This window comes from Dipodomys merriami, unplaced genomic scaffold (genome assembly GCF_024711535.1).
Source record: "Dipodomys merriami isolate MVZ:Mamm:240054 unplaced genomic scaffold, mDipMer1.0.p SCAF_25, whole genome shotgun sequence".
NCBI classification, from domain to species: Eukaryota; Metazoa; Chordata; class Mammalia; order Rodentia; family Heteromyidae; genus Dipodomys; species Dipodomys merriami.
This window is the reverse complement of record NW_027203937.1, coordinates 13,699,127-13,724,944: the sequence shown is the minus strand read 5'-3', so window position 1 is coordinate 13,724,944 and position 25,818 is coordinate 13,699,127. Positions and strand designations below refer to the sequence as shown.

The 25,818-nt window shown below is 41.7% G+C and overlaps 1 protein-coding gene across 1 annotated transcript in view; it reads left to right on the top strand.

Annotated features, from left to right (window-relative positions):
- Positions 1–23,839, top strand: part of Aamdc (adipogenesis associated Mth938 domain containing) — a 35,129-nt gene extending 11,290 nt beyond the window's left edge. The window contains exons 2-4 of the mRNA XM_070034931.1: positions 3,473–3,622; positions 19,564–19,659; positions 23,661–23,839. Of these exons, the coding sequence (XP_069891032.1) occupies positions 3,491–3,622; positions 19,564–19,659; positions 23,661–23,801 (369 nt within the window). The 5' untranslated portion in view covers positions 3,473–3,490 and the 3' untranslated portion in view covers positions 23,802–23,839. The remainder of the gene's footprint in view (positions 1–3,472; positions 3,623–19,563; positions 19,660–23,660) is intronic.
- The last annotated feature ends 1,979 nt before the right edge of the window (positions 23,840–25,818 follow it).

The window sequence follows — 25,818 nt, the reverse complement described above, 5'->3', positions numbered from 1 at the left end:
ATTCACTTAAAGATTCTACTTTCCAACACCACTGCAAATTTTCTCCATGAGTTTAGACAAGGACCTGTCACAACTATCCCATAAACAATAATAGTGGAATTTCCATTTGATCCTTAGTTGAAATGTCTCTTTATTTGAGGTTATATACTTATCAAGTCATTGACATGATACTTACATTAAATGCTTTTTTTCATATATTTCTTTTTTTTTTTTTCTTTTTTTTTTTTTTGTCCGGTCGTGGGGCCTGAACTCTGGGCCTGGGCACTGTCCCTCAGCACTTCAGCTCAAGGCTAGTGCTCTACCACTTGAGCCACAGCACCACTTCCGGCTTTTTTCTTTTTGCTTATGTGGTGCTGAGGAATCGAACCCAGGGCCTTGAGCATGCAAGGCAAGCGCTCTACCACTGAGCCACCTTCCCAGCCCTTTTTCATATATTTCTGTAAAAATATTGTACAGAGGGGTTACAGTTACATGAGTAGGATAATGAGTACATTTCTTATCAAACATTGTTGCCTCCTCCTTTGTTTCCCCTTCCCATCCCTTCCCATCTTCCCTCCCCCAACCCCCATGCCAAAGTTGTAAAGTTCATTTTATCGACATAACGTCTTGTACATCTCATTGTTGCAATGGGTCCACCTGTATCCCTATTTAAACAATTGTTTTTTCCCTTCCCCTCCACAAATTATACCAACATCAAATACTATGAAAGAAGGGGTTATACTGTGGGGGAGGGACATACAAAGCAACAAAGAAATCATCTTATAAATATGTTAGAAACAAAATAGCATTGTTGTTTTGTTTTTGAGACAGAGTCTGGCTATGTAGCCTAGGCTGGTTGGCATTAGTCTTAATCCTCCTCTTAGCTTCCAAAATGGTGCAATTTGATGTTTGATGGAGATCTGCGTGTGTGCGTGTGTGTGTGTGTGTGTGTGTGTGTGTGTGTGTGTGTGTGTGTGTGTGTACACACTAGTCCTAGGCCTTGACCTCAGGGTCTGAGCACTGTCCCTGAGCTTTTGTGCTCAAGGCTAGCTCTACTTCTGGCGCGCGTGCGCGTGCGTGCGTGCGTGCGTGCATGCGTGCATGCGTGCGTGTGTGTGTGTGTGTGTGTGTGTGTGTGTGTGTGTGTGTGTGTGTGTGTGGTTAATTGGACATAAGAGTCACTCAGACTTTCCTGCCTCAACTCTTATAACCGTGATCCTCAGATCTCATCCTCAGGAGTTAGGATTGTAGGTATGAGCCACTGATGCCTGGCTAAACCTGGCTTTCATTAACCTCCTTATACATATTTCCTTTATAATAGCATCTATGAAACATTACATAAATGATACATCTGATAACGCATAGGGTTTCAAGTGATAGTATAGGCCACACTTTTTAGTTTCTTTACATATTTTATTGAAAATTGGACATCTTGTTTTTTTCTTTCATGCATGTGTTTCTAACGCATTTATAAGATTATCTCTTTGTTGCTTTGTATGTCCCTCCCCCACAGTATAACCCCTGCTTTCACTATATTTGATGTCAGTATAACTTGTGGAGGAGATGGGGAAAAACCAGTTGTTTAAGGATACAGGTGGACCTGTTGCAACAATGAGAAGTACAAGTTGTCATGTCCAAAACGAGCTTTACAACGTGGGGGGGGGGGGGAAGGGGGGGGAAGGAGAAGGATTGGGATTGGGGGGGAGGGGGGAGGCTGGGAAGGGATGTGAAGGGTAAACAAAGGAAGAGGCTGCAATGCTTGGTAAGAAATGTACGCATTATCCTGCCCATGTAATTGTAACTCCTTTGTACAGTATGTTCACAAATAAAATAAAATTAAATTAAAAAAAAAAAAGAAAATTGGACATCTGGGATAATATACTATAGGAGGATGTGGCTTAAGTGGTAGCATATCTGCCTAGCCAGAATGAGGCCCTGAATTCAAAATTCCAACTACTTCAGAATCAATAAATAAAACAAATAGAAAGTCTTGAAAGTTGTTCTTTGTGTGTAGTCACTTTCCTATATTATGTATCTTAGTCTATCTTGTGCTATTATAAGAAAATACCCAACACTGTGTAAGTTATAGTGAAAAGGAAGAAATGTATTTCTCACAGATAACTACAGCTGTGGAGTCCAAGGTCAAGGAACCAACATATAGCAGGCATCTTCTTGCTGCACCATCCTGTGGCCAAAGTGCCACATGGTGAAAGGTCAGAGAGGACAAGAGGAAGAGAGATGCAAGGGTACCTGAGGGTACCTCATCCTGAGGAGCTTACTCCTAAAGAATTCACTGAAGTAATGCCCTTCTTCCAGGTCCCACCTATGAAAGCTATTAAACATCTTGCAGTTACATTTCCATAGGATGCTGGAGGACAGACATCCAAACCATAGCACTAATCTGTGGATTTTGTCTCTCATGCACTGTGTGGCCACTGAAATCTATTGTTTTTGTTTGTTCTTGTTTGTATTAATCCTGTTTTTCCAGGGGTCTCCTCTGTGTTTACATAGCTTAGTGGTTCAACCAAAAATCCACTTAAGATTTTACTCAAACACCTTGAGCCAGCAAGACTTTCATGTTGTCCATGCCTTCTTTCATCAGTATGTGCTCTGGGGTGTATACTGAAAGTTCCACCTGCTTTCACTGGCTTTTACCTTTCATGGGCCCCTGTAAGCCCTTCCGTTTTGCCTCTGTGCACATGCTAAGGCATGTGCACAGGCACCAGCATGGAATATTTGGGTAAATTATAAGGTCTTGGATGCATAAGCTCTTAGCTTCTGGCCTATTGGGGATTTATAGAGAGCTTAGAAGGTCTATGAATGACTATGTTACCTCTGAGAAATTCTTAAGTCCCTGCCTGGTCTGCCAATCTTTTGTCTGCCAATAAGATCATTTTCAACTGATAATGGTCCAAATCTAGTGCACCTCTTCCCTCTGGCATTGGCAGCAAGGCTGTTCAGTCTCAAGCTGAACCTCACTGCACTTCAGTGCCAGCAAATCCAGGTGGGGCATTGGCATAGTCCCAGACAAGGACAATAAAAACACCTACTGTTCTTACCTGAAATTCACGGTTTACATAAATAAGCACTTCTCAGTTTATGTTGTGCCTTGAATTTTATTTCTAGAGCAACAAATCATTGTTTTTGACAGCTTTTCTCCCCAGCTGTACCAGTTCTTATGGGGGAGGATGTGTCAGCTTCTTCCCCCATCATGCTGAAGTAAATCTCCACCCTTGAATTTTATCTCAAACAATATCCTGAGGATTCTCTTGGGAGTATGAGAAGTGATTGGAGTGTCTGGCTTCCATGCTTGGATGATTCAGATCTCAAGATATAACAGATACTTTTTCCACTTCAAGGGGAAACGTGGCACCATTTAAATGAGAAAGATGCTTCTTGCATCATAGATAACTGCACTTACCAACTCTGTATCTTGGATCTGTTTTAACCCTGTTTTATAATTGATTTAGCATGTTTTTTCTTTTAATTTCAGATTTCAGTTCAGTTCCTTATGTCCTCCCCTGAAATAGCTTCCCTCTCATGGGGACAGATGAAAGTACAAGGCTCTACCAGAACCTATAAGGATTGCAAAGTATGGCCAGGTGGTAGCCGAGATTGGGATTGGAGAGAAACAGGAACTGAGGTAAGTTACTAGTGTTTGGTTGATAGCACATGAGTCTGACCAAGTGATTTCCACCAGCAAAGCAAAAAGTATGTTCTCTCTCTCTCTCTCTCTCTCTCCCCCCTTCTTCCCTCCTTCCCTCCCTTCCTCTCTCCACTCCCATCCCATGCTACTGAAATATAACATTACCATTAAACCATTAAACTTTCCCCTCCCTTTTTTTAATGCCAGTCTTGGAAACTTGAACTCAGGGCCTGGGCGCTGTCCCCATGTCTCTCTATGCTCAAGGCTCTCACTCTACCACTTGAGCCACAGTGTCACTTCCGGCTTCTCCTGAGTAGTTTATTAAAGCGTCTCACAGACTTTCCTGCACAGGTTGGCTTGGAACCATAATCCTCAGATCTCAGCCTCCTGAGTAGCTAGGATTACAGGTATGATCCACCAGTGCCCAGATTGATTTTTTTAAATAATTTTTATTTCTTTATGGATATATTTGGATTTTGTTTCCTTTAGTACTTTTGACATATTTATTTATTTATATTTATATATTTATTCATTTTTTTTTTTTTTGTCCGGTCATGGTGCCTGAATTCTCGGCCTGGGTGCTGTCCCTCAGCTCTTCAGCTCAAGGCTAGCGCTCTACCACTTGAGCCACAGCACCACTTCCGGTTTTTTTCTTTTTTGCTTATGTGGTGCTGAGGAATTGAACCTACGGCCTCATGCATGCAAGGCAAGCGCTCTACCACTGAACCATTTTTGACATATTTAAAATAGAATATTGGGCCAGGCACTAGTTGTTTATGATTGCAATCCTAACTACTCAGCAGGCTGAAATCTGAGGATCACAGTGCAAATTCAGTGGGAAAGTCTGTAAGACTCTGATCACCGATAAACTACCAAAAAGTGAAATAAAATTCCTATAAGTGGAGCTGTGGCTCAAGTGGTAGAACACTAGTCTTGAGCAAAAGGACTCAGAGACAGTTGCAGGTCCTGAGTTCAAGCCCCAGGACAGCCACAAAACATAAAATAATAAAAAACAAAACCGGACATTTGAAGTATCAGGGTTTGAGGCCAGTCCAGGTAAAATGTTATAGTCCATCTCAACCAGCAAGCTGGAATTCATGCCTGAAATCCCATCTATGCAAAAAGCATACTTAGGAGGACTGCAGTCCAGGGCTAGCCTTGGCAAAAGTGCAAGGCCTACCTGAAAAAACAAAGCAAAAAGGACCAGAGGAGCCAGGCGCTGGTAGCTCACGCCTGTAATCCTAGCTACTCAGGAGGCTGAGATCTGAGAATCTCGGTTCAAAGCCAGCCCGGGCAGGAAAGACTGTGAGACTCCTATCTCCAATAAACCACTAGAAAACCGGAAGTGGCGCTGTAGCTCAAGTGGTAGAGTGCTCGCCTTGAGCTGAAGAGCTGAGGGACAGCGCCCAGGCCCAGAGTTCAAGCCCCATGACCAACAAAAAAAAAAAAAAAAAAAGGACCAGAGGAATAGATCAAGTAGCAGTGCTTAACTACCAAGTACAAGACCCTGCGTTCAAAATCTAGAACTAACCAAAGAAATTGTAGAAAACATTAGAAGATGGAAAGACTTTTCGTATTAAGGGACTGGCAGAACGAATGTGCCTAAAATGGCCCTACTACTGAAAGAACATGTAATGGAACATTTAAAGGAAATTTAATTCAATTCCTCACCAAATTTCAGTGAAATTTTTCTCAGAAATAAAAAAAATCCTACAATTCATATGGAAACACAAAAGATGTTGAATAACCAAAGCTATCCTGAGCCATAGTAATAAAAACAGCTTGGTACTGGCACAAAAACAGACACATGGAAGAATAGAGAAAAGAAGAGCTAACTCGTCAGCTTAACATAGACGAGAGTAGAAGAATCCAGAAAAAAGCCAAAGCATGTACTGCTATGTGAACCTTGGCAAAGGTACCAAAACCATACCTCAGAATGAAGACAGCCTGTTTAACAAGTGTTGTTGGGAAAACGATATTTGCATGTAGAAACTAAAGCTAGATCCCTGTCATTCACTCTGTACAAGAACAGATCAACAACTTTAAGTCCCAAAATTTTGAAACTACTTGAGAAAAATATAAGGGAACACTTGAGATATAGGCATAGGCAAGGAAGCTATTGTGGAGGGTGGGAGCAAGGTTACAAATATTAAGGAGGAACTAATACGAGGTAAGAAAAAAAGGCAATGAGAGGAAGGGTGTATAAGATGATAAGAAAGAGTGATAGAGCCGGCCCTGGTGGCTCTCGTCTGTAATCCTAGCCACCCAGGAGGATGAGATCTGAGGATCTCGGTTCAAAGCCAGCCCGGGCAGGTTATCTCCAATAAACCACTAGAAAATGGGAAGTGGCATTGTGGCTGAAGTGGTAGAGCACTCACCTTGAGCTGAAGAGCTGAGGGACAGCACCCAGGCCCAGAGTTCAAGCCCCATGACTGACCAAAAAAAAAAAAAAAAAAAGATTGATAGAGGGAGGGAATACAATAATAGTATATATTCTACATGCATACAAGGAAATTTCATGATGAAACCCCCTGCTGTGATTAATTTAATTATGCTTATTTAAAAAGTAAGACAAGCTGGGCGCTGGTGGCTCACGCCTGTAATCCTAGCTACTCAGGAGGCTGAGATCTGAGGATCGTGGTTCAAAGCCAGCCCAGGCAGGAAAGACCGTGAGACTCCTATCTCCAATAAACCACCAGAAAACCGGAAGTGGCGCTGTAGCTCAAGTGGTAGAGTGCTGGCCTTGAGCTGAAGAGCTGAAGGACAACGCCCAGGCCCAGAGTTCAAGCCCCACGACCGACAAAAAAAAAAAGTAAGACTCAGGAGAGGAACATGAAGGCACAATGCCTATGTGCATCTAATCATACAACATAATATTTATTGAAATGAACTCCAGGAAATGGAAACAAGGTTTTTCTTTCTTGCTGTTTTTGTTTTCTCTTCCTTTTGTTGTTTGTTCGTTTATATGTCCTTGGGAGTATAAGAGGAGGCACAGAAATAGAGGGACAAAGGGTGAGCAAATGCAGCAGTCCTACTCACTAGATACTATGTTGAAAATGAACTATACAACTTGTAAGGATAGGTGTGGGGGGGGTGGGGGGGGGGAATGGGAGAGAAGGGATGACATTATCCAAAAAGAAATTACTCTTTACCTGACTTATATAACTATAATCCCCCAGTAGATCACCTTTATAATAACACTAAAAAATTTAAATGTAAGGCAGAGATTGACAAATGCCTGAAGGTAAACTTAGTATCAGTTTACAATTTTTATTTTAACTCTTTCTCCATTTGTGGCTCCTGGAAATTTCCCTTTCCTTTTTATGAGCTCAAGTTTATGTATTCCTTTTTATGAGCTCAAGTTATGTATTTCAAAGACATTCAGTTTAAAGAAACAGTACAGGTGTGTAATACCACATTGTTTTGTAAATATCACGTTGTTTTTCAAAGTAAACAATTGTGCCTATGTAAGCACATCCCACTATAAAGATGTCCATCAGGTATTCTTTGGAATGGTAAAAGGAATTAAAAAGGAATGGAGATGGGAAGCCTAAGGAAAAACTGGAGAGAGGGAGGGAAAGGGTGAGATCATCTAAAAAGACATGTACTTATTACCTGACTTGTGTAACCTTTACCATGACAATAAAATTCTTTTTTAAAAAAAGAAAGGAATGGAGATATAGCAGAGACAGAGTAAAAGAAGGCTAAGTAATAATAAGTCATATATTTTGTGACCTACTTGAACCAAATGGCTCCACTGAAGTAAACCTGAAGAGGTATAAGATCAGGTAATGTTATGGTTGGCCATGGGCCTAAACAAGTAGAGCTTAATTAATTAAGTGGAGCTTAATTAACTAATTAATATGGCAGTACTGGGGTTTGAATACAGGGCTTTGGGGTTGAATGCAACAGTTGAGCTACACTTCCAGTTCCTTTTTTTTTTTTTTTTTTTTCAATTGTTCAGATAGAGTTTTATACTTTTACCCTGGCCACTTTGGACTGTGATCCTCCTACTTCCACCTCCCCAATAGCTGAAATTAAAGGTGTGTACCATACCAGATTTGTTCTTTTTTTGTTTTTTTTCAGTTTTTAAAAACGTACCTGTAGAGGCTGGAAAGATTGCTCAGTGGTAGAGAGTTTGCCTAGCATGCATAAAGCCTTGGGTTCGATTCCTCAGAACCAGAAAAAGCTGGAAGTAGTGCTGTGGCCCAAGTGGTAAAGTACTAGCCTTGGGCAAGAGAAGCTTAGGGGACAGTTTGCTCAGGCCCTTAGTTCTAGCCCCAGGACTGACAAAAAAAAGAGAAAAAAAATCTTATCTTTAAAACTGTTTATTAATACAGTGCATTTTTTTTTGGTGCTCTGCCACTTGAGCCACACCTTCACTTCTAGTTTTTTAGTGGTTAATTGGAGATGAGAGTCTCATGTGTTTTACTGTCCTAGCTGGCTTAGAACTGAGAGATCCTCAGATCCCACCATCCTTGACTAGCTAGCAATCCCTGGCTTACAATGCATCTTGATTACTGTCACCCCTTTCAGCATTACCTGGCTTGTTCTTGAAATACGGTCTTACTAACTCATCTGAGTTGGCTTCAGATTGTGATCTTCCTGTCTGCCTCCTAAGTATCTAGGATTATGCCTTGCATCAACCAGACAGTTTTGAGGTGTCCAACCCAGTTATTTGTAAAATGTTCTATAATTTAGATTTCTCTGATTATTTGCCTCTCAATAATGTTTTGGAGTCTGGCACTGGTGACACATGCCTGTAATCCTAGCTATTCAGAGGCTGAGATCTGAGGATCATAGTTTGAAGACAGCCAGGGCAGGAAAGTCTATGTCACCCTTATCTTCAATTAACCACCAGAAAACCAGAAGCAGTACTGTGGCTCAAAGTGGTAAAGTGCTAGCCTTGAGCAAGAGAGCTCAAGGACAGCACCCAGGCTCTGAGTTCAAGCTCTATGACTGACTAAAAAAAAAAGTTTTTTTGAAATGGTGCAAGTCCTTTGATGCATTATATCAAGGAAACCTATAAAGTCAGTTTGTCTAGTTAATAATTTTATTTATTTTTATTTTTTATTTTATTGCCGGTTGTGGGGCCTGAACTCTGGGCCTGGGCGCTGTCCCTCAGCTCTTCAGCTCAAGGCTAGCACTCTACCACTTGATCCACAGCATCACTTCCGGCTTTTTTTTTTTTTTTTTTTTTGCTTATGTGGTGCTGAGGAATCAAATCCAGGGCTTCATGCATGCAGGGCAAGCACTCTACCACTGAGCCACCTTCCCAGCCCCAATAATGACTTTTTTTTTTTTTTTTTTGGTCGATCGTGGGACTTGAACTCTGGGCCTGGGCGCTGTCCTTCAGCTCTTCAGCTCAAGTGCTCTGCCACTTGAGCCACACCTTCACTTCTAGTTTTTTAGTGGTTTATTGGAGATAGGAGTCTCACAGTCTTTCCTGCCCGGGCTGGCTTTAAACCGTGATCCTCAGATCTCAGCCTCCTGAGTAGCTAGGATTACAGGCGTGAGCCACCAGCGCCCAGTCCCAATAATGACTTTTAAGTTCAATCACTTGGTTATGTTATCCAACAAATTTTCCCCATTATAAAGGTACATTTTTCTATCAGAAAATAATCTTAAGTAATTTTAGACTTTGTCAATATCTTATTCCTCAGCAATTTATTTTGAATTAATAATTTCAATAATAGTTGCAAAATGTTTTTGTACTTCTATGATTTCTTTACATTCATTAGCTAATATTCTTTTCCAAAGAAGAGCTTTCCCTTCTGCTACTCAGCATTTTACTATTACTGTGGACTCTGTTTCTTGTTCTAATTTGTTTGAATCCCTTACCATGATTGGTATTTTTGAGGTTTAAGTTGGCCAGTGTCCTTTAATCATGCTCCTGTCAGTTTTTGAGCATTTCCTTGCTTTCTGGCATAGCAAGACATATTTCCCTGAATCCAGCCATTTTTCAAGAATCCCTGCTAGTGGGAAAACCAGTCTGGATACTAGGTATACTAATTTCTGCTAGGAATCAATACATTTAAAGCTTTTCTGTATAAAGAGTCAGAAAATGAGTAGATGCACCCATGCCAAGAGAATATATGTATCAATAGATGATAGACAGATAGAGATATCACTAGTTAAACACCTCAAGATTTTATTTTTAATTACTCAGGACCTCATGCTCTTGCATAGCTTTTTTTGCACGTGGCTGGCATTCTACTTCCGGGGTCATGCTTCCCTACTTCTAGCTTTCTGCTATTAATTGGAGATAACAGTCTCTTAGATTTGTCCACCTGGACTAGCAGCGTGGAACCTCAGTCCTCAGATCTCAGCATCCTGACTAATTAGGATTACAAGTGTGAGCCACGAGTATCCAGTTTTCAATATTCTTATTCCCCCATCCCAATCTGTACCTTCCTTCTCCAACAGTGAGAACCCTCATTTATCAAACCATCAGTATGATTACTTATTTGCTGTCATTATATTTATGAAATATTTTTAATCATTTTACTAATACTGCTATATACACTAACCTCACACAATAAAAGTCAGGGTCATTATTTTTTTTTATCACACCTAGGTGTACAGTCAGTGCATTGTGTTAAAAAGTGACTTGAAGCTGGGCACCGGTGGCTCACACCTGTAATCCTAACTACTCAGGAGGCTGAGATCTGAGGATCATGGTTCAAAGCCAGCCCGGGTAGGAAAGTCCATGGGACACTTATCTCCAGTAAACCACCAAAAAACCTGTAGTGGCACCGTGGCCCAACTGGTAGAGCACTACACTTGAGTTGAAGGGCTGAGCAACAGTGCCCAGACCCAGGGTTCAAGCCCCATGACCGACAAAGTGACTTAAGGGAGAAGGCTAGGGAAAGGGTGACATTGTCCCCTGACTTATAGAACTGTAATCCCTCAGCATATCACCTTTATAATAACAATAAAAATAAAGTGTCATAGAAATGGTGAGACAAAAGGTGAACAAATGTAGCAGTGGTACTCACTAGACACTCTGTTGAAAATAAACTATATAATGTGGGTGGGAGAGAAGGAGGGCATGGATGACACTTTCTCAAAAGAAATGTACTCTACCTGAATTACGTTACTGTAATTGTAACTCTGTGTTGCTGTTCGCACAGCAAGACCCAGGAACACGGTGTCTGGTAGGTAGAAACGGACCACACCATGCGGGTATAGATAAAGTTTATTAAAACATATGCTTATATTGGGCATAGGGGCATAGAGGGTAAGGCTGTAGTCAGCGGCCAATCATCACAGGACAAAAAGATGATCTTAACCAATTCTTGGGGAATGTGGACGATCAGCAACCTTTAATCAGTGATTAGAGTCGTTCAAGGTAATAAAAGAGGAAGCAAGGTGCAGGTGGGGCTCCATTAAAAAACACAAAAGGGGGGCTGGGAAGGTGGCTCAGTGGTAGAGTGCTTGCCTTGCATGCATGAGGCCCTGGGTTCGATTCCTCAGCACCACATAAGCAAAAAGAAAAAAGCCAGAAGTGGTGCTGTGGCTCAAATGGTAGAGCGCTAGCCTTGAGCTGAAGAGCTGAGGGACAGCGCCCAGGCCCAGAGTAGGCCCCACGACCGGACCAAAAAATAAAAATAAAAATAAAAAAACACAAGAGGAATCTTGAGGCATAGTTTTACACAATTAACTAGGAGTAGCATGAATGGCACTTCCCGAAAGCTATCACCTGAGTCTGGCACTGGCACAGGACCTTTGCCGGGCCTGGAGGAAGGGGCGTCCCCCGGCATCCCCCAGAGGAATGCATGCTAGCATGTATGCTTGTGGCACACAGGAGCTCAGATGAGGTCTTGCGAGTCCATGCCTCCGACACCTCTGTACATCACCTTTATAATAACAATTTAAAAGATTTTAAAAAGTGTCTTAAAGCTGAGCACCAGTGGCTCACACCTGTTATTCTAGCTATTCAGAAGTCTGAGATTTGAGGACCTAAGTTCAGAGCCAGCCCAGGCAGGCAGGGGTTTGAGACTCTCTCTCCAATTAACCACCAAAAAGCTAGAAGTAGAATTGTGGCTAGCCTTCAGCATAAAAGCTCAGGTCCTGAGTTTAAGCCCCATCGCATGAAAGGCCAGAATAATTCACTCCAGGCTTCTTGGCCTACTTTGAACAGTCATCTGCCAATATTCTTACACCTCTAAAGCAGACCTAAGAGTGGTCTGTCCTAATAGGCAGCCTAGTATAGATCCTTGTGGAGCTCTCCTTGGCATTTTAGAACTTTCTGCAGGAGAATTAGTTGATGTTAATTAAGTTTCCACCAAAAATTTTCCCATTTTTATGACCTGTTAATTCTGGAGTACTTTACGAGCTGCCTATTGCTTTGGAAAATCAAGTAAGTTTTTGTTTTTCAAAAATTTAGACTGATACTAACAGTCAAAGTTAGATTACAGCCAACTTCACTAATGTTTTCAGTTACTTGTAATGACAGATACTTTTTCTTTTAAAAAATTTAAAAATTTTCATATGTCTTTATATCCCTGTGTTTCTATAAGCTTGTTATGATTCGAGAGGAAAAGTTGAATATTCTGAGAATCAGGGGGAAAGGACTTTGGTTATAGGATTTTTTGTTGTTGTTGTTGTTGTGGGGCTTGAACTTAGCCTGGGCATGACCCCTGAACTCTTCACCCCAAGGCTAGCACTCTGCCACTTGAGCCACAGTGCCACCTCCAGTTTTCTGGTAGTTAATTAGAGATAAGGGTTTCATGGACTTCCCTGCCCCAGCTGGCTTTGAACTGCGATCCTCAGATCTCAGCCTCCTGAGTAGCTAGGATTACAGGTGTGAGCCACCAGCGCCCGGCTGGTAGGACTTTTATAAATGTCCATCTGTGGTAGTGTAGAAAATATGTAAATTCACTGTTTCAAAAGTGCCAAGGTCATAAGTTCAAACCCTAGCCCCCTTCCCCCAAATACCCCACATAGATTACTAGACCTCACATTAATTTCATATATGTGGTACTGGGAAGGAATATAGGGCCACATGCTAGGAAAGTACTTAGGAGTAGCTCTAATAATGAAGTACTTCCCTAGCCTTAAAATAATTTCATTGCCAGGCACTGGTGGTTCATGTTTATAATCCTACTGCTCAGGAGGCTGAGATCCGAGGATTGTGGTTTGAAGCCAATCCAGGCAGAAAAGTCCCTGTGAGACTCTTATCTCCAATTAACTTAAAAACCAAAAGTGTCAATGTGGCCCCAAATGGTAGATCACTAGCTTTGAGCAAAAGAGCTCAGGGACAGTTCCCAAGCCAGAGTTCAAGCCTCACAACCGACCAAAAAAAGAGAATAAGAATTTCTTCAGTTCACCTGAATACAATAGCTCACACCTGTAATTCCATCTACTCAGGAAGCAGGGATAAGAATGCTTGTAGTCCAGCCCAGCTTAGGCACAAATTTAGTGAGAGTCCATCTAAACCAATAACCTAGGCACATGCCTTGATTTGAGCTACATCGGAGGTTTAAGTATAAGGTTTCCTGTTAGGTCAGACTGGATATACACTATCTGCAAAATAGCTAAATTTGAAATGGCTCAAGTGACAGAGCAGTTACCTAGTAAGAGTGAGGCCCTGAGTTCAAACCCCAGGACCACCAAAATAGTAAGAATTTGGTCATTTCTATAAAGTCAGTTTCCTTTCTAATCCTATATATTTTATTTTATGCATTTTAAAAACTACTTAGAGAAAGAAGCCAAAGGTCTTGTCAGGCTACTAGAAGGTCCTGTGGCACCAAAGGAGGCCACTACCCTGAGAGGCAGAGAGATCATTTAAGAGGCTGTTCATTCAGACAAATGAGAATGAGAATGTGACTCAGGCAGCATCACAGAGATCCTTTAACCTTCACTCTGCTTTTGTCAGCTAATGGTATTGCTTCTACTCATTTATGCTCCCTTAATTTTGGCAGAAGTAAATGCTTGTTTGAAATTTTAATTTAGGTAAGTTTTCTTTTCAAATTAATCATAAAATGGCTGAGCCCACAAGGGATGCAATCCTATGGTTTAGTGGATATAATGTATAGTAACTAGAAATGTTTCCACAAGGGAAAGAACAATAAGCTTTTATAACCTGAGGTTATATGACAGAAGAGGAACTGAATCTGACATTCAGTAGGACAGGAGCCTTAGTGGTGCCTTCCCAGATTGGAAGAAGCACAGGAGCAACCAGCAGGCAGAAGATGCCTCAGTCACAGTTGATGCTCCAATCATGGCCTCTGCACGAACTTGAGCATAATCACTGCTAGTGCCTGGCTCCACAGGCCATTGCAGTTTTCTTTCATTGCTCTGTCCATGACACCCTGCAGTACAGCAGCCATGGCCAAATTCATCACGTGACTTCCCATTGATCCAGCAACTCTGATGATCTGTGGCTGTCTCCAATCTCTGAATCTCCAGAGGATCATAGTTTTGCACTCTTAGGACCTTTCACTTGATTTCTAGTGTGGTGGCCTATTTCATTATACTAGAAAGTGAACTTGGAGTCTAGGGAACATAGTGGTGTTCAGAGAAGTTGCTATTCTTTATTAAAAGAAGAATCATTCAAAATTCATGTAAATGCATTTGTTTAAGGAAAGTGAAGCTCTCCAATCCTAATCTATTATTTTAATAACTATTAATTGTGATACTATCTCTAGAAAAATATTTAAGTTGTTTAAATCATATTTGTTTAGCTTAAGGTAATCCTAGATTTGATCACTTACTTTAGAATGAAAACTAAAGAGCATCTAATCCACCTTTCTTCCAGTCTTTAAGAGCTAGGTGTGACTGAGTGAAAACACCTCTGGTATTTTGCTTCTCCTTTTAAAAAGTGACAAGCTTAGGTAATTTGTGTGTGTGTAATTTGTGTGTGTATGTGTGTGTGTGTGTGTGTATGCTGGCACTGAGAGTTGAACTCAGGATATAACCACTCTTATTCAGTTTTTCTCTACTTAGAGCTGGCATGCTACCACTTGAACACCTTCCACTTCTGGATTTTAACTGATTAATTAGACGTGAGTCTCTTGGATTTGTCTACCTGGGATGAATTTAAACTACAATCATCAGATCTCAACCTCTTGAATAGCTAGGATTATAAGAGTGAACCACAGCTGGGTGCCTGTGGCTCACTCATGTAATCCTAGCTACTCAGAATGCTGAGATCTGAGGACCACGGTTCAAAGCCAGCCAGGGCAGGAAAGTCCATGAGGGCCTGCTCATTCCAGCTGGCTAATTGGAGATGAAGTCTTGTGGGCTGGCTTTAAAGCAAGATCTTTAGATCTCAGCCTCGGGTACAGATAGGATTATAGGCATGAGCCACTGGTACCTGGCAAGTTTAGAAAACATTTAAGAAAACAATCTAGAGCTATGGCATAGCTCAAATGCTGGCAAGTTCAATACCATGGGTTGTATCTAGCACTGACAAAAAATTTCTTTTAATTAATTCATTTCCCCAACTCTTCTTCTGATCTTTGTGGGAAACAGATAAAGCTAGAGCAGTGGCACTATATTCTTTACAAACACACTGGTAGCAGCTCTACACCTTGTCCCAAAATGTGGATGCCCTTTGACATGCAGGTGCTCTAACCTAGCTCACATTTCGATATTTAAACATGAGTGCAGACAGCCTTAGTGTAAACTCCTCAGGAAGATGCTAAGTCATGAAGCATGAATACAAAAGGCAAATTTGTTTTCTCAAACAACTGAATTAGTAAAGAACATCCCAGCAACTGCACACTCCACGAGGAACTGAGACTATAGGAAGCCCACAAAATGTACTCCTCCCTTCTGTTTTATGTAGCCACCTGACTTCTGTTCAGCTCAGTGTCCCTGGTGAAATAAATCAGGGAGTAGGTGGGTGTGTGCATATGCCTGATGTGGTCTCTTCTGGGTAATTTATAACTTGCATATACAGCTTACACACTAAGTTATATGTATTTCATTTTCAAATAATTTTAGGATTACAAAAAATTACAAGACTATACAAAGTTTCTGTTGTTGTTTTGGTTCATCATGGGCTTGAACTCCAGGACCTGGGAGCTGTCCCTGAGCTTTTTTGCTTCTACTACTTTGAGCCACAGTGCCACTTCCAGTTTTCTGGTAATTAATTGATGATAAGGGACTCCCGGACTTTTCTGCTGAGGCTTGCCTTGAACTATGGTCATCAGGTTTCAGCATCTTGAGTATCTAGGATTACAGGCATGAGCCACTGGCACCCAGCTCCAAGGGTTTTTATGTATCTTTCACCCAGATCCAGAAGTTGATATTTTATTTTTTAATCATTTTCTTCATTTATAGATAAAATGTTTATCTAAACTTTTTTCATAGCTGTAAGGAGTTTAGTAAAGAGAAAGTAAAGGCCACTCAGGAGAGTGACAAGTAGGACCTGGAAATCAATTTGCACCTCCTGGACCATCTGTTTTTTTTGTTTTTTTTGGGGGGGGGTCCAGTCGTGGGGCCTGAACTCTGGGCCTGGGCGCTGTCCCTCAGCTCTTCAGCTCAAGGCTAGCACTCTACCACTTGAGCCACAGCGCCACTTCCGGCTTTTTTCTTTTTGCTTATGTGGTGCTGAGGAATCGAACCCAGGGCCTCATGCATGCAAGGCAAGCACTCTACCTGGACCATCTGTTTTGTATTGTCCCTCCCCACCTTTTTCTCCTCCCTTTTGGCAAAACTCTAGAGAACATTGAAAATACTATAAGCCTTTACTTTTAAATATCTATGTATATCAAAAAAAGGACAGTATGGGCTGGGAAGGTAGCTCAGTGGTAGAGTGCTTGCCTTGCATGCTCAAGGCCCTGGGTTCGATTCCTCAGCACCACATAAGCAAAAAGAAAAAAGCCGGAAGTGGCGCTGTGGCTCAAGTGGTAGAGCACTAGCCTTGAGCTGAAGAGCTGAGGGACAGTGCCCAGGCCCAGAGTTCAGGCCCCACGACCGGACCCAAAAAAAAGGACAGTATCATAATCACAATGATCAAAATAAGGAAATTAACAGATACTATTATCTAATATAACTTATTTGGGTAATTATGTAACGTTTTCAGATTTGTGTTTTTCACTTGGTATATAGTTAGGTTCATCCATGTTTCCACATACATCCTTAGATTATTCATGTATACTGATGAGTACTATTCCACTATTGAATATAACAATCTACTTGCCTACTTACCAGTTGATGAGCATTTGAGTTATTTCCAGTTTTAGGTTATTATAAGTAAAGCTCCTGAGAACATTCACTTAAAAGCTTTTGTGTGAATACAAGTTTTAATTTCTTTAGGATAAATATCCAGGAGGTATGATTGCTGAGTTGCATGATAAATATGTTTATCTTTATGACACACTGCCAAACTATTTCCCAGGGTAGCTCTATATTTTTCACTACCACTAGCAGTATATGAGAGATTCCGTTTCTTAAGCAAATTCTTCTCTGGCACTTGATACCTCATTGTGCTTTTAATCTGCATTTCCATAGTGGTGAATGATATTGATTCTTTTCAAGTGTATATTAACCATCCATATAATCTTCTCTGATAAAGTGCTAAATATTTTGCCTATTTTAAAAACTATATTCTTAAGCTGGACGGCAGTAGCTCATGCCTGTAATCCCAGCTCCTTAGGAGGCTGAGATCTGAGTATCTCAGTTCAAAGCCAGTCTGGAGGGCTGGGAAGGTGGCTCAGTGGTACAGTAGTGCTTGCCTTGCATGCATGAGGCCCTGGGTTCGATTGCTCAGTACCACATAAGCAGAAAAAGCCGGAAGTGGCACTGTGGCTCAAGTGGTAGAGCGCTAGCCTTGAGCTGAAGAGCTGACAGTGCCCAGGCCCAGAGTTCAGGCCCGAGACCAAAACAGAAAGAAAAAAAAGAGGCTCAGAAACAGAATCCAGCCCAGAGTTCAAGCCCCAGGACATGTATAAAACAACAACAATGACAACAAAAACACCTAGATTGTTTCCTTGCTTTGATTTGAGACAATCAGAGACTACCTGGGGATCAAAGAGTACTCCTGAGGCCCTAGCTCGTAACCTCTTAGCCATTTGAAGCATGATACATTCTCTTCCCCACCCCCTCTCTCTTCCAATAGATCTAATCCATCACAGTAAATCAGGTGCACTATAAATCTAGGACACCACCCCTAGAACCTCTCCAAAAATAAACTAGAATGAGACTGTTAAAGGGTTCCCACAAAAGGACAGACGGCAAACAATCTCCTGAGCCCTTAAATGATAACAGGAATTTTCTTCTCTCACATGAATGTATTTTAGCAGCTACAGAGAATCCTTATCACATGACCGGGGTGTTTGTGTAGGATGGCAGAGTACTAACAAAAGGAATATAAAGGTGCCTGTTAAATCTGATAACTCATTCCTCAAGGCTAGAATCTTATTCCTCAAGGCTAGAATCTTACACAAAATAAAACACCTTTTAAAACTGTAGAGGACCAGCAAACATTCCCAGACTTTATCCTATCTGTGCACTTAAAAACCTTTACCTTTTTTTATGGGCAGCCTGATCACTCACTCATTCTCTCTCAGTTCATCTTTTTTTTTTTTTTTTTTTTTTCAGTTTTTTTTCAGTTGTGGGGCTTCAACTCAGGGCCTGGGCGCTGTCCCTCAGCTCTTCAGCTCAAAGCTAGTGCTCTACCACTTAAGCCACAGCACCACTTCCAGCTTTTTCTGCTTATGTGGTGCTGAGGAATCGAACCCAGGGCTTCATGCATGCAAGGCAAGCACTCTACCACTGAGCCACCTTCCCAGCCCCTCAGTTCATCTCTTCATTCAGACATGAAGCATCTATTAAAACCGTGCCAGTGTGATTATAATACATGGCTCAGTTTCAGTTCTGTTATCTCCAGCCAGAAGTTTCTGTCTGATACTGTGAGAGTTCTTCATATCTTCTGACGATAAGTCCACTGTCAGATATGTGATATACAAGCCGGGCGCTGGTGGCTCATGCCTGTAATCCTCGCTACTCAGGAGGCTGAGATCTGAGGATCGCGGTTCAAAGCCAGCCCGGGCAGGAGAGACCGTGAGACTCCTATCTCCAATAAACCACCAGAAAACCGGAAGTGGCACTGTAGCTCAAGTGGTAGAGTGCTAGCCTTGAGCTGAAGAGCTGAAGGACAGCGCCCAGGCCCAGAGTTCAAGCCCCACGACCGACAAAAAAATAAAAAGATATGTGATATACAGATATTTTCACCAATCTATAGATTTTTTCATCTTATTTTCTTTATAATTTATAGATTTTATTTTCATCTTATTTTCTTTATAATCTTTAATTGTACAAAAGGGATTCCAATCAACATGTCATTTTATGAATGCATTTGTCTTGCTCAGTATTTCCATCATCTTATCAGAGGTGAGGGAGGATGTGCCCTGACAGAAGCCAGTGTGATGCAGTTGGGACAGGAGAAAAGAATACAGAGAAACAGCTGGAATTTACAAAACAATTCAGGGATTTTGACATTTATTCAAAGGGCCACTTGTAAAACTATCGAATTCTGGCGGGGTGGGGAGGCGCGTGTGCACTGAAACTTGAACTCAAGCCTTGGGTACTGTCCCTTAGCTTTTTCAATCAAGGCTGGTATGCTACCACTTGAGTTACAGCTACATTTCCAGGGTCTGTCTTCCTGTCTTCCTTTCCTTTCTTTCTTTCCTGATGAATTGGAGATTGGAAAGTCTCATGGGCTTTCCTGTTTGGGCTGGCTTAAATCATGATCCTCAGGCATGAACCACCGGCACCCAGCTTCCTTTTTACCCTTCTATATTTTTTCACTTGGCTTGTATGTCCTTCAGGGCAGCTCTATATCCATCTTCTCTGTTATTCACAGGGCTCAGAAAAATAACTTGGTTACAGAGAAATTCAGTAAGCATGTCTTAAATGCATGAATCCCCTAAGAATGCCTATTGTGAAGAAAGATCAGTATTTTTGTTTTCTTTTTCCACATCTAGCACTCTCCTGGTGTGCAGCCCGCAGATGTAAAGGAAGTGGCTGAGAAGGGTGTACAGACCCTAGTGATTGGCAGAGGGATGAGTGAGGCCTTAAAGGTAGGTACCAGATAGTACCCGTGAGGACAGTGGTGATGTCCAGGGCCTGAACCTGTTCAGATCTGTCCTTTGTTGGAGTTCACCTCTCTACCTCATTTGCTGAACCAGTAGATGACCTAGAATGAAAGTTTACTTACTCTGCTTCATCAGGGTTAGACCCACCCCAACCAAGAATGTTGTTTTAGCTCTTAGAAATGCCTCAACCCCAGAGCTTCTCAGCTTCCACACTTACCAATAAAATCATTTCTTGCTTAATGGCAAGAATACATTCTGAACAGTGCATCATTAGTTTATTTCATCACTCTGTAAACAACCTAACGTACATACACACAGTGTCACAAGGTGATAAAATCTATAGAACCACCCTCGTGCATGGGGTCTTTGCTGACTGAAAAGGCCATCATGAGGCCCATGACTAGTTGGTCCTGTAAATTTTATTACTTGTTATTTTTATAACCTGTTTCAAAGAACCTTTTCCTTTTTTTTCTTAGACACATTCACATTATGCTTTTCCCTTTTTGGGGAAAGATTTTTTTTTTTTATAAATAACACATGTTCACTGTAAAGTAAGTTCTACAGTCAATGAAGAAATATGAAAGTAAAAAGGTGAAGATCTCACTTCCCAGTCTCCAATATTTGGTGTAAACTGCTCCAATTTTTTTTTCTGCATCTGCAGATACATTCGTGTGTGTGTGTGTGTGTGTGTGTGTGTGTGTGTGTGTGTGTGTGTGTGTGTGTGTGTGTGTGTGTGTGTGTGTGTGTGTGTGTGTGTGTGTGTGTGTGTGTGTGTGTGTGTGTGTGTACAGACATACATGTATAGACACTGTTTTGTTTTTCAGACAGGATCTTGCTATGGAGCCTAGTCTGGCATAAAATTCAGTATCTTTTTGCCTTGACCTCTCAAGTAGCTGAGATAATAGGTTGTATGTATACTTTCAACCACACCACATAAATACTACTAATACTGTATGTATTGTTTTTTTACTTTCCCCTCTACTTGTTACAGATGCCTTTTCACATAAGTATACAGAGCTCTACCTCATTCTTTTCTTTGTATAGATATCTTACAATCTTGTTTCCTACTGAAAAAGTGGTACTTAAAATTTTTAAATTCAAACTACTTTTTTCCATTACAGTAATTTTTTTTTTGGGGGGGGGTCCAGTTGTGAGGCCTAGGCGCTGTTCCTCAGCTCTTCAGCTCAAGGCTAGTGCTCTACCACTTGAGCCACAGCACTACTTCTGGCTTTTTTCTTTTTGCTTATGTGGTGCTGAGGAATAGAACCCAGGGCCTCGGGCATGCAAGGCAAGCACTCTACCACTGAGCCACCTTCCCAGCCCCCACATTCGTCCTTATTTACTCTACCCATTAGCTCTCCCAGATCCCATTGATACTCACCTCTGCCCCAGCAGAGCTGCTTTGATGGAAATCTTTTGTTTAAAATATTCAGGACAAGCCAGATCCAAGAAATTATCCAATAATAGCTGCCACTGTTGATATATCTCCTATATATGTTCATTTGTAACTAGCAAGCAAGGTCACACCATTCTAGGCACTGAAGACAGTGAAACAAGTGTATTCCACTCATGGATAATTAATGACTAGAAAATTTCAGAAAACAAATGCTACAAAAATAGTATTTAGGAGAGATAAGATGGCCATGAAAGGATTTTGAGAAAACAGTTGAACTACAGTATACATTCCATTAGATCATATCTTCCTATGCAGACCCTCTGATGTAAATATTACTCCTATTTTATTTGAGAAGTTGGGCTGAGTCACTTTTTTAAAAAGCACACTATACGGGCTGGGAAGGTGGCTCAGTGGTAAAGTTCTTGCCTTGCATGCTTGAGGCCCTGGGTTCGATTCCTCAGCACCACATAAGCAGAAAAAAAAAAAAGTTGGAAGTGGCACTGTGGCTCAAATGGTAGAGCGCTAGCCTTGAGCTGAAGAGCTGAGGGACAGCGCCCAGGCCCAGAGTTCAGGCCCCACGACTGGACCCCCCCCCAAAAAAAAAAAAAGCACACTATAAATAACCCTACTCTGGAGGGAGAGATCTTAGGATCTTAGTTTGAAACTAGCCAAAGCAGAAAAATCTGTGAGACTTTTTTTTTTTTTTGGTCAGTCATGGGGCCTGAGCACCGTCACTTAGTTTTTTTACTCAAGGCTAGCATTACCACTTTGAGCCACACCTCCACTTCTAGTTTTCTGGTGGTTAACTGGAGATAAGAATTTCCTCGAAGGGACTGGGAAGGTGGCTCAGTGGTAGAGCACTTGCCTTGCATGCATGAGGCCCTGGGTTCGATTCCTCAGTACCACATAAGCAAAAAGAAAAAAGCCAGAAGTGGCGCTGTGGCTCAAGTGGTAGAGCACTAGCCTTGAGCTGAAGAGCTGAGGGACAGTGCCCAGGCCCAGAGTTCAGGCCCCATGACCGGACCCCAAAATAAAAAAAATAAAAAGAATTTCCTCGAAGCGGGCACAGGTGGCTCACACCTGTAATCCTAGCTACTCAGGAGGCTGAGATCTGAGGATTGTGATTCAAAGCCAGCCTGGGCAGGAAAGTCCATGAAACTCTTTTCTCCAATAAACCCCTAGAAAACCGGAAGTGGCACTGTAGCTCAAGTGGTAGAGCACTAGCCTTGAGCTGAAGAACTGAGGGACAGTGCCCAGGACCAGAGTTCAAGCCCCACGACCGACCAAAAAAAAAAGAATTTCATCCAATTTCCTTCTTAGGCTGCCTTGAACCATGATCGTCAGATCTCAGCCTCCTGAGTAGCTAGGATTACAGGCATTAGCCACCAGCACAAGGCCCATGAGACTCTTATCTCCAATTAACTCCAAAGAAGTTGGATATGGCCAGGCACTGGTGGCTCACACCAATAATCTGAGCTACTTAAGAGGCTGAGATCTGAGGATTACAGTTCAAAGCTAGTCCAAGCAGGGAAGTCTGTATGACTCTTAACTACTAACAAGCTGGAAATGAAAGTGTGGCTCAAGTGGTAGAATCTAAAAAGCTCAAGGACTGTCCCCTGGTCCTCAGCTCAAGACCTAGGACTAGAAAAAAATGGAAGTGGAGGGGTGGCTCAAGTGGTAGAATGCTAGTCTTGAATGAAAAAGCCAAGTCAGAGTTTGAGGCCTTGAGTTCAAGCCCCCAGTATGGCACAATTTTTTTTAAAGCTGGTCAAAGTCTTTTGGTTGGTACCTGGCAACTAGTTGGCATCTAGATTTAGGTTGGACCAACTCAAACTTTACATGGTTTTAACTACGCATAATACTAGACATTTTCCATACTATTGCTTACTTAGTCTCATTAAACACTGTTTCTTGGTTTAGTACCCCTACTTTAATTATAGAAGACTCAGAACTCATCCAAGTTATACTGGAAGCAAGGACTTAAATACAAAACTTGCTCCAAGGGGTTGGGAAGGTGGCTCAGTAGTAGAGTGCTTGCCTTGCATGCATGAGGCCCTGGGTTCAATTCCTCAGCACCATATAAATAGAAAAAATGGGAAGTGGCTCTGTGGCTCAAGTGGTAGAGCACTAGCCTTGAGCTGAAGAGCTGAGGGACAGCGCCCAGGCCCAGAGTTCAAGCCCCATGACTGACAAAAAAAAAAACCTTGCTCCAAAAGACATGCTTTTCTCATTTCCATTTCACTTGAGCTTTATGCATAGATATTATGATTACAGCTGATATTATATATTATATATATATATTATTGTATTACAACTTTAGAAGGTCTTCCACACCCACATTGAGTGTTGGGGATTAAACACAGGGCCTCATATATTGCTACCACCTTGCCACTGTGTTAACATCCAGCTCCTCAGATGCCTTTTTCACTCATTTGGGTTCAGTGCCAAGTTAGGGACTGGTAACACACAAGGTGATTTAGGAGTGATAATTATTACTAATTTTATAGCATGTGCTTGCCTTACGGCAGGAAACTAAGCTGGGAGGGAGGGAAGGCTTGTTCTACGTAGTCATCTCTTTTCCTCCTTCCAGGTGCCCCCATCCACTGTGGAATACCTCGAGAAACAAGGCATTGATGTACGGGTCCTCCAGACAGAGCGGGCAGTGAAAGAGTACAATGCCTTGGCTGCCAAAGGGGTCAGGGTGGGAGGCGTCTTCCATTCCACCTGCTGATGAAGTCTTAAGAGGAGAATAAACCATGAAGCAATGATGCTTATGACTGTCACTCTGCACATTCTCCACACCAACTTCACCTCTTTTTTTTTTTTGGTCCTTGTCCTGGGGGTTGAACTCAGGGCTTGTGCACTGTCCTTAAGCTTTTATGTTCAAGGCTAGTGCTCTACCACCTGAGCCACAGCTTCACTATTGGCTTTTCTGGTGGCTAACTGGAGATGAGAATCTTATGGGCTTTCCCGTGCCAGCTGGCTTTGAACCATGATCCTCAGATTTCAGCCGCTTGAGTAGCTAGGATTACAGGTGTGAGCCACCAGCACCTAGCTTCCCCTTTGCATTTTTAAACTTTTATTTATTTTTGGTGCAGGTCCTGAGGCTTGAACTCAGGTTCTCCCACTTTCAATTGGCTTTTTCTTTTCAAGTCTGGTGCTTTCCCACCCCCTCCACTTCTAGCTTTTTGCTGGTTAACTGGAGATGAGTTTCATAGACTTTTCTGTCCAAGCTGGCTTCAAATTTTGGTCCTCAGATCTCAACCTCTTGAGTAGTTAGGGTTATAAGCATAAGCCATCTGAGCCCTGCTTCCCTTTGTGCTTTGTGTGTGTATGTGTGGTTTTCTGTTTTGTTTTTTAAACACCAGCTTGTGTCAAATCTTGTGTCAGGCTAATGAGATACATGAATGGCTAAGACAAGACCCCTGTCCTTGTAGTTACTAAAAATCAGCAAACACATATACCCCCTGAAACTTCTATACAGGCTGGCAAAATCAGAAATTTCAGACAAAAGTAAAGGCTATACCTTGAAGGCCAAAGAAAATTCAGTGCACTAAAATCACATGGTAGTTGACCATCAAGCCAACTAACTTTTTAGAATACTTTTATGCCAGAAAATGTTGTCTTGTTTTTAGGAAGCTTATATTTCTAGTAAGGAAGATAAGGCAACAAATAAAATGTGTGCTGTTTATTAAGTCAGTTAGGAAGGAAAATAGAGCAAGTAAGAAGGCAGAAGTGATAGAGGGTATTGAAAATGGCTTATGAAGAGTAAAATGAGGGAGCAGTTGAGCGACAGTGACAGTAGGAGTATATCCTCATTGGGTTCTAGGCATGCTCCTCTACTAACTATCCCTGAAACCTGAGCCACACAGTTCTGACATCCTGTGGTTGTGCAATGTTGGGCTGGACTGGATGTCCTTTAAAGGTCCCTGCTGACTCTGTGGTCTTCCTTCTATTATATACCCAAGTGGCCCATGTAAAGCCTTAGAAAAGATTGAGAGAAGGGCTGAGAAGGTGGCTTAGTGGTAGAGTGCTTGCCTTGCATGCATAAGGCCCTGGGTTTGATTCCTCAGCACCACATAAATAGGAAAAGGTGGAACTGGCACTGTGGCTCAAGTGGTAGAGCTATCACCTTGAACTGAAGAGCTGAGGGACAGCGCCCAGAGTTCAAGCCCCATGACCAAAAAAAAAAAAAAGACAGAGAACTTTTACACTGCCATCTATCACACTTTTATATTTTGCCTCTGAAGAGCGTTGAGTATGACTTTGATGTCTAATAGCCTTGAGTTTGAACTTTAGTTCTGTACTATTTCACTGCTTGGCCATTTATTTAACCTTTCAGATATATTAATATTAGTAACTGGAATCACTGCAGGTATTAATGAGGTAATTCAGTCTGAGCTCACAGTCTGGCCTATAGGACTCAATAAATGGAAAGCATTGTTGCTATTATGCTTCCATTAACAGTTACTGTATAAACTGACTAGTTTCATTTTATCGCTCTATTTATAGCATCTCATTATTTCACAGATTCATAGAAAGTTAGGGCCCAAAGGAATGATCACATTAGTTGATTCAGCAAGTCTCTTTCATGCTCATTTACCGAGACTGTATTGCTAATGTTCTTATCTGCTTGTTGCTGGATCTTGGGACTACAGGGTATTTTAAATTATAGTACCTGACCTTAGGAGTTATGTGGATGAAACAGACAATGACATAGTACTTTAATAATACTTACAAGGTTCAGT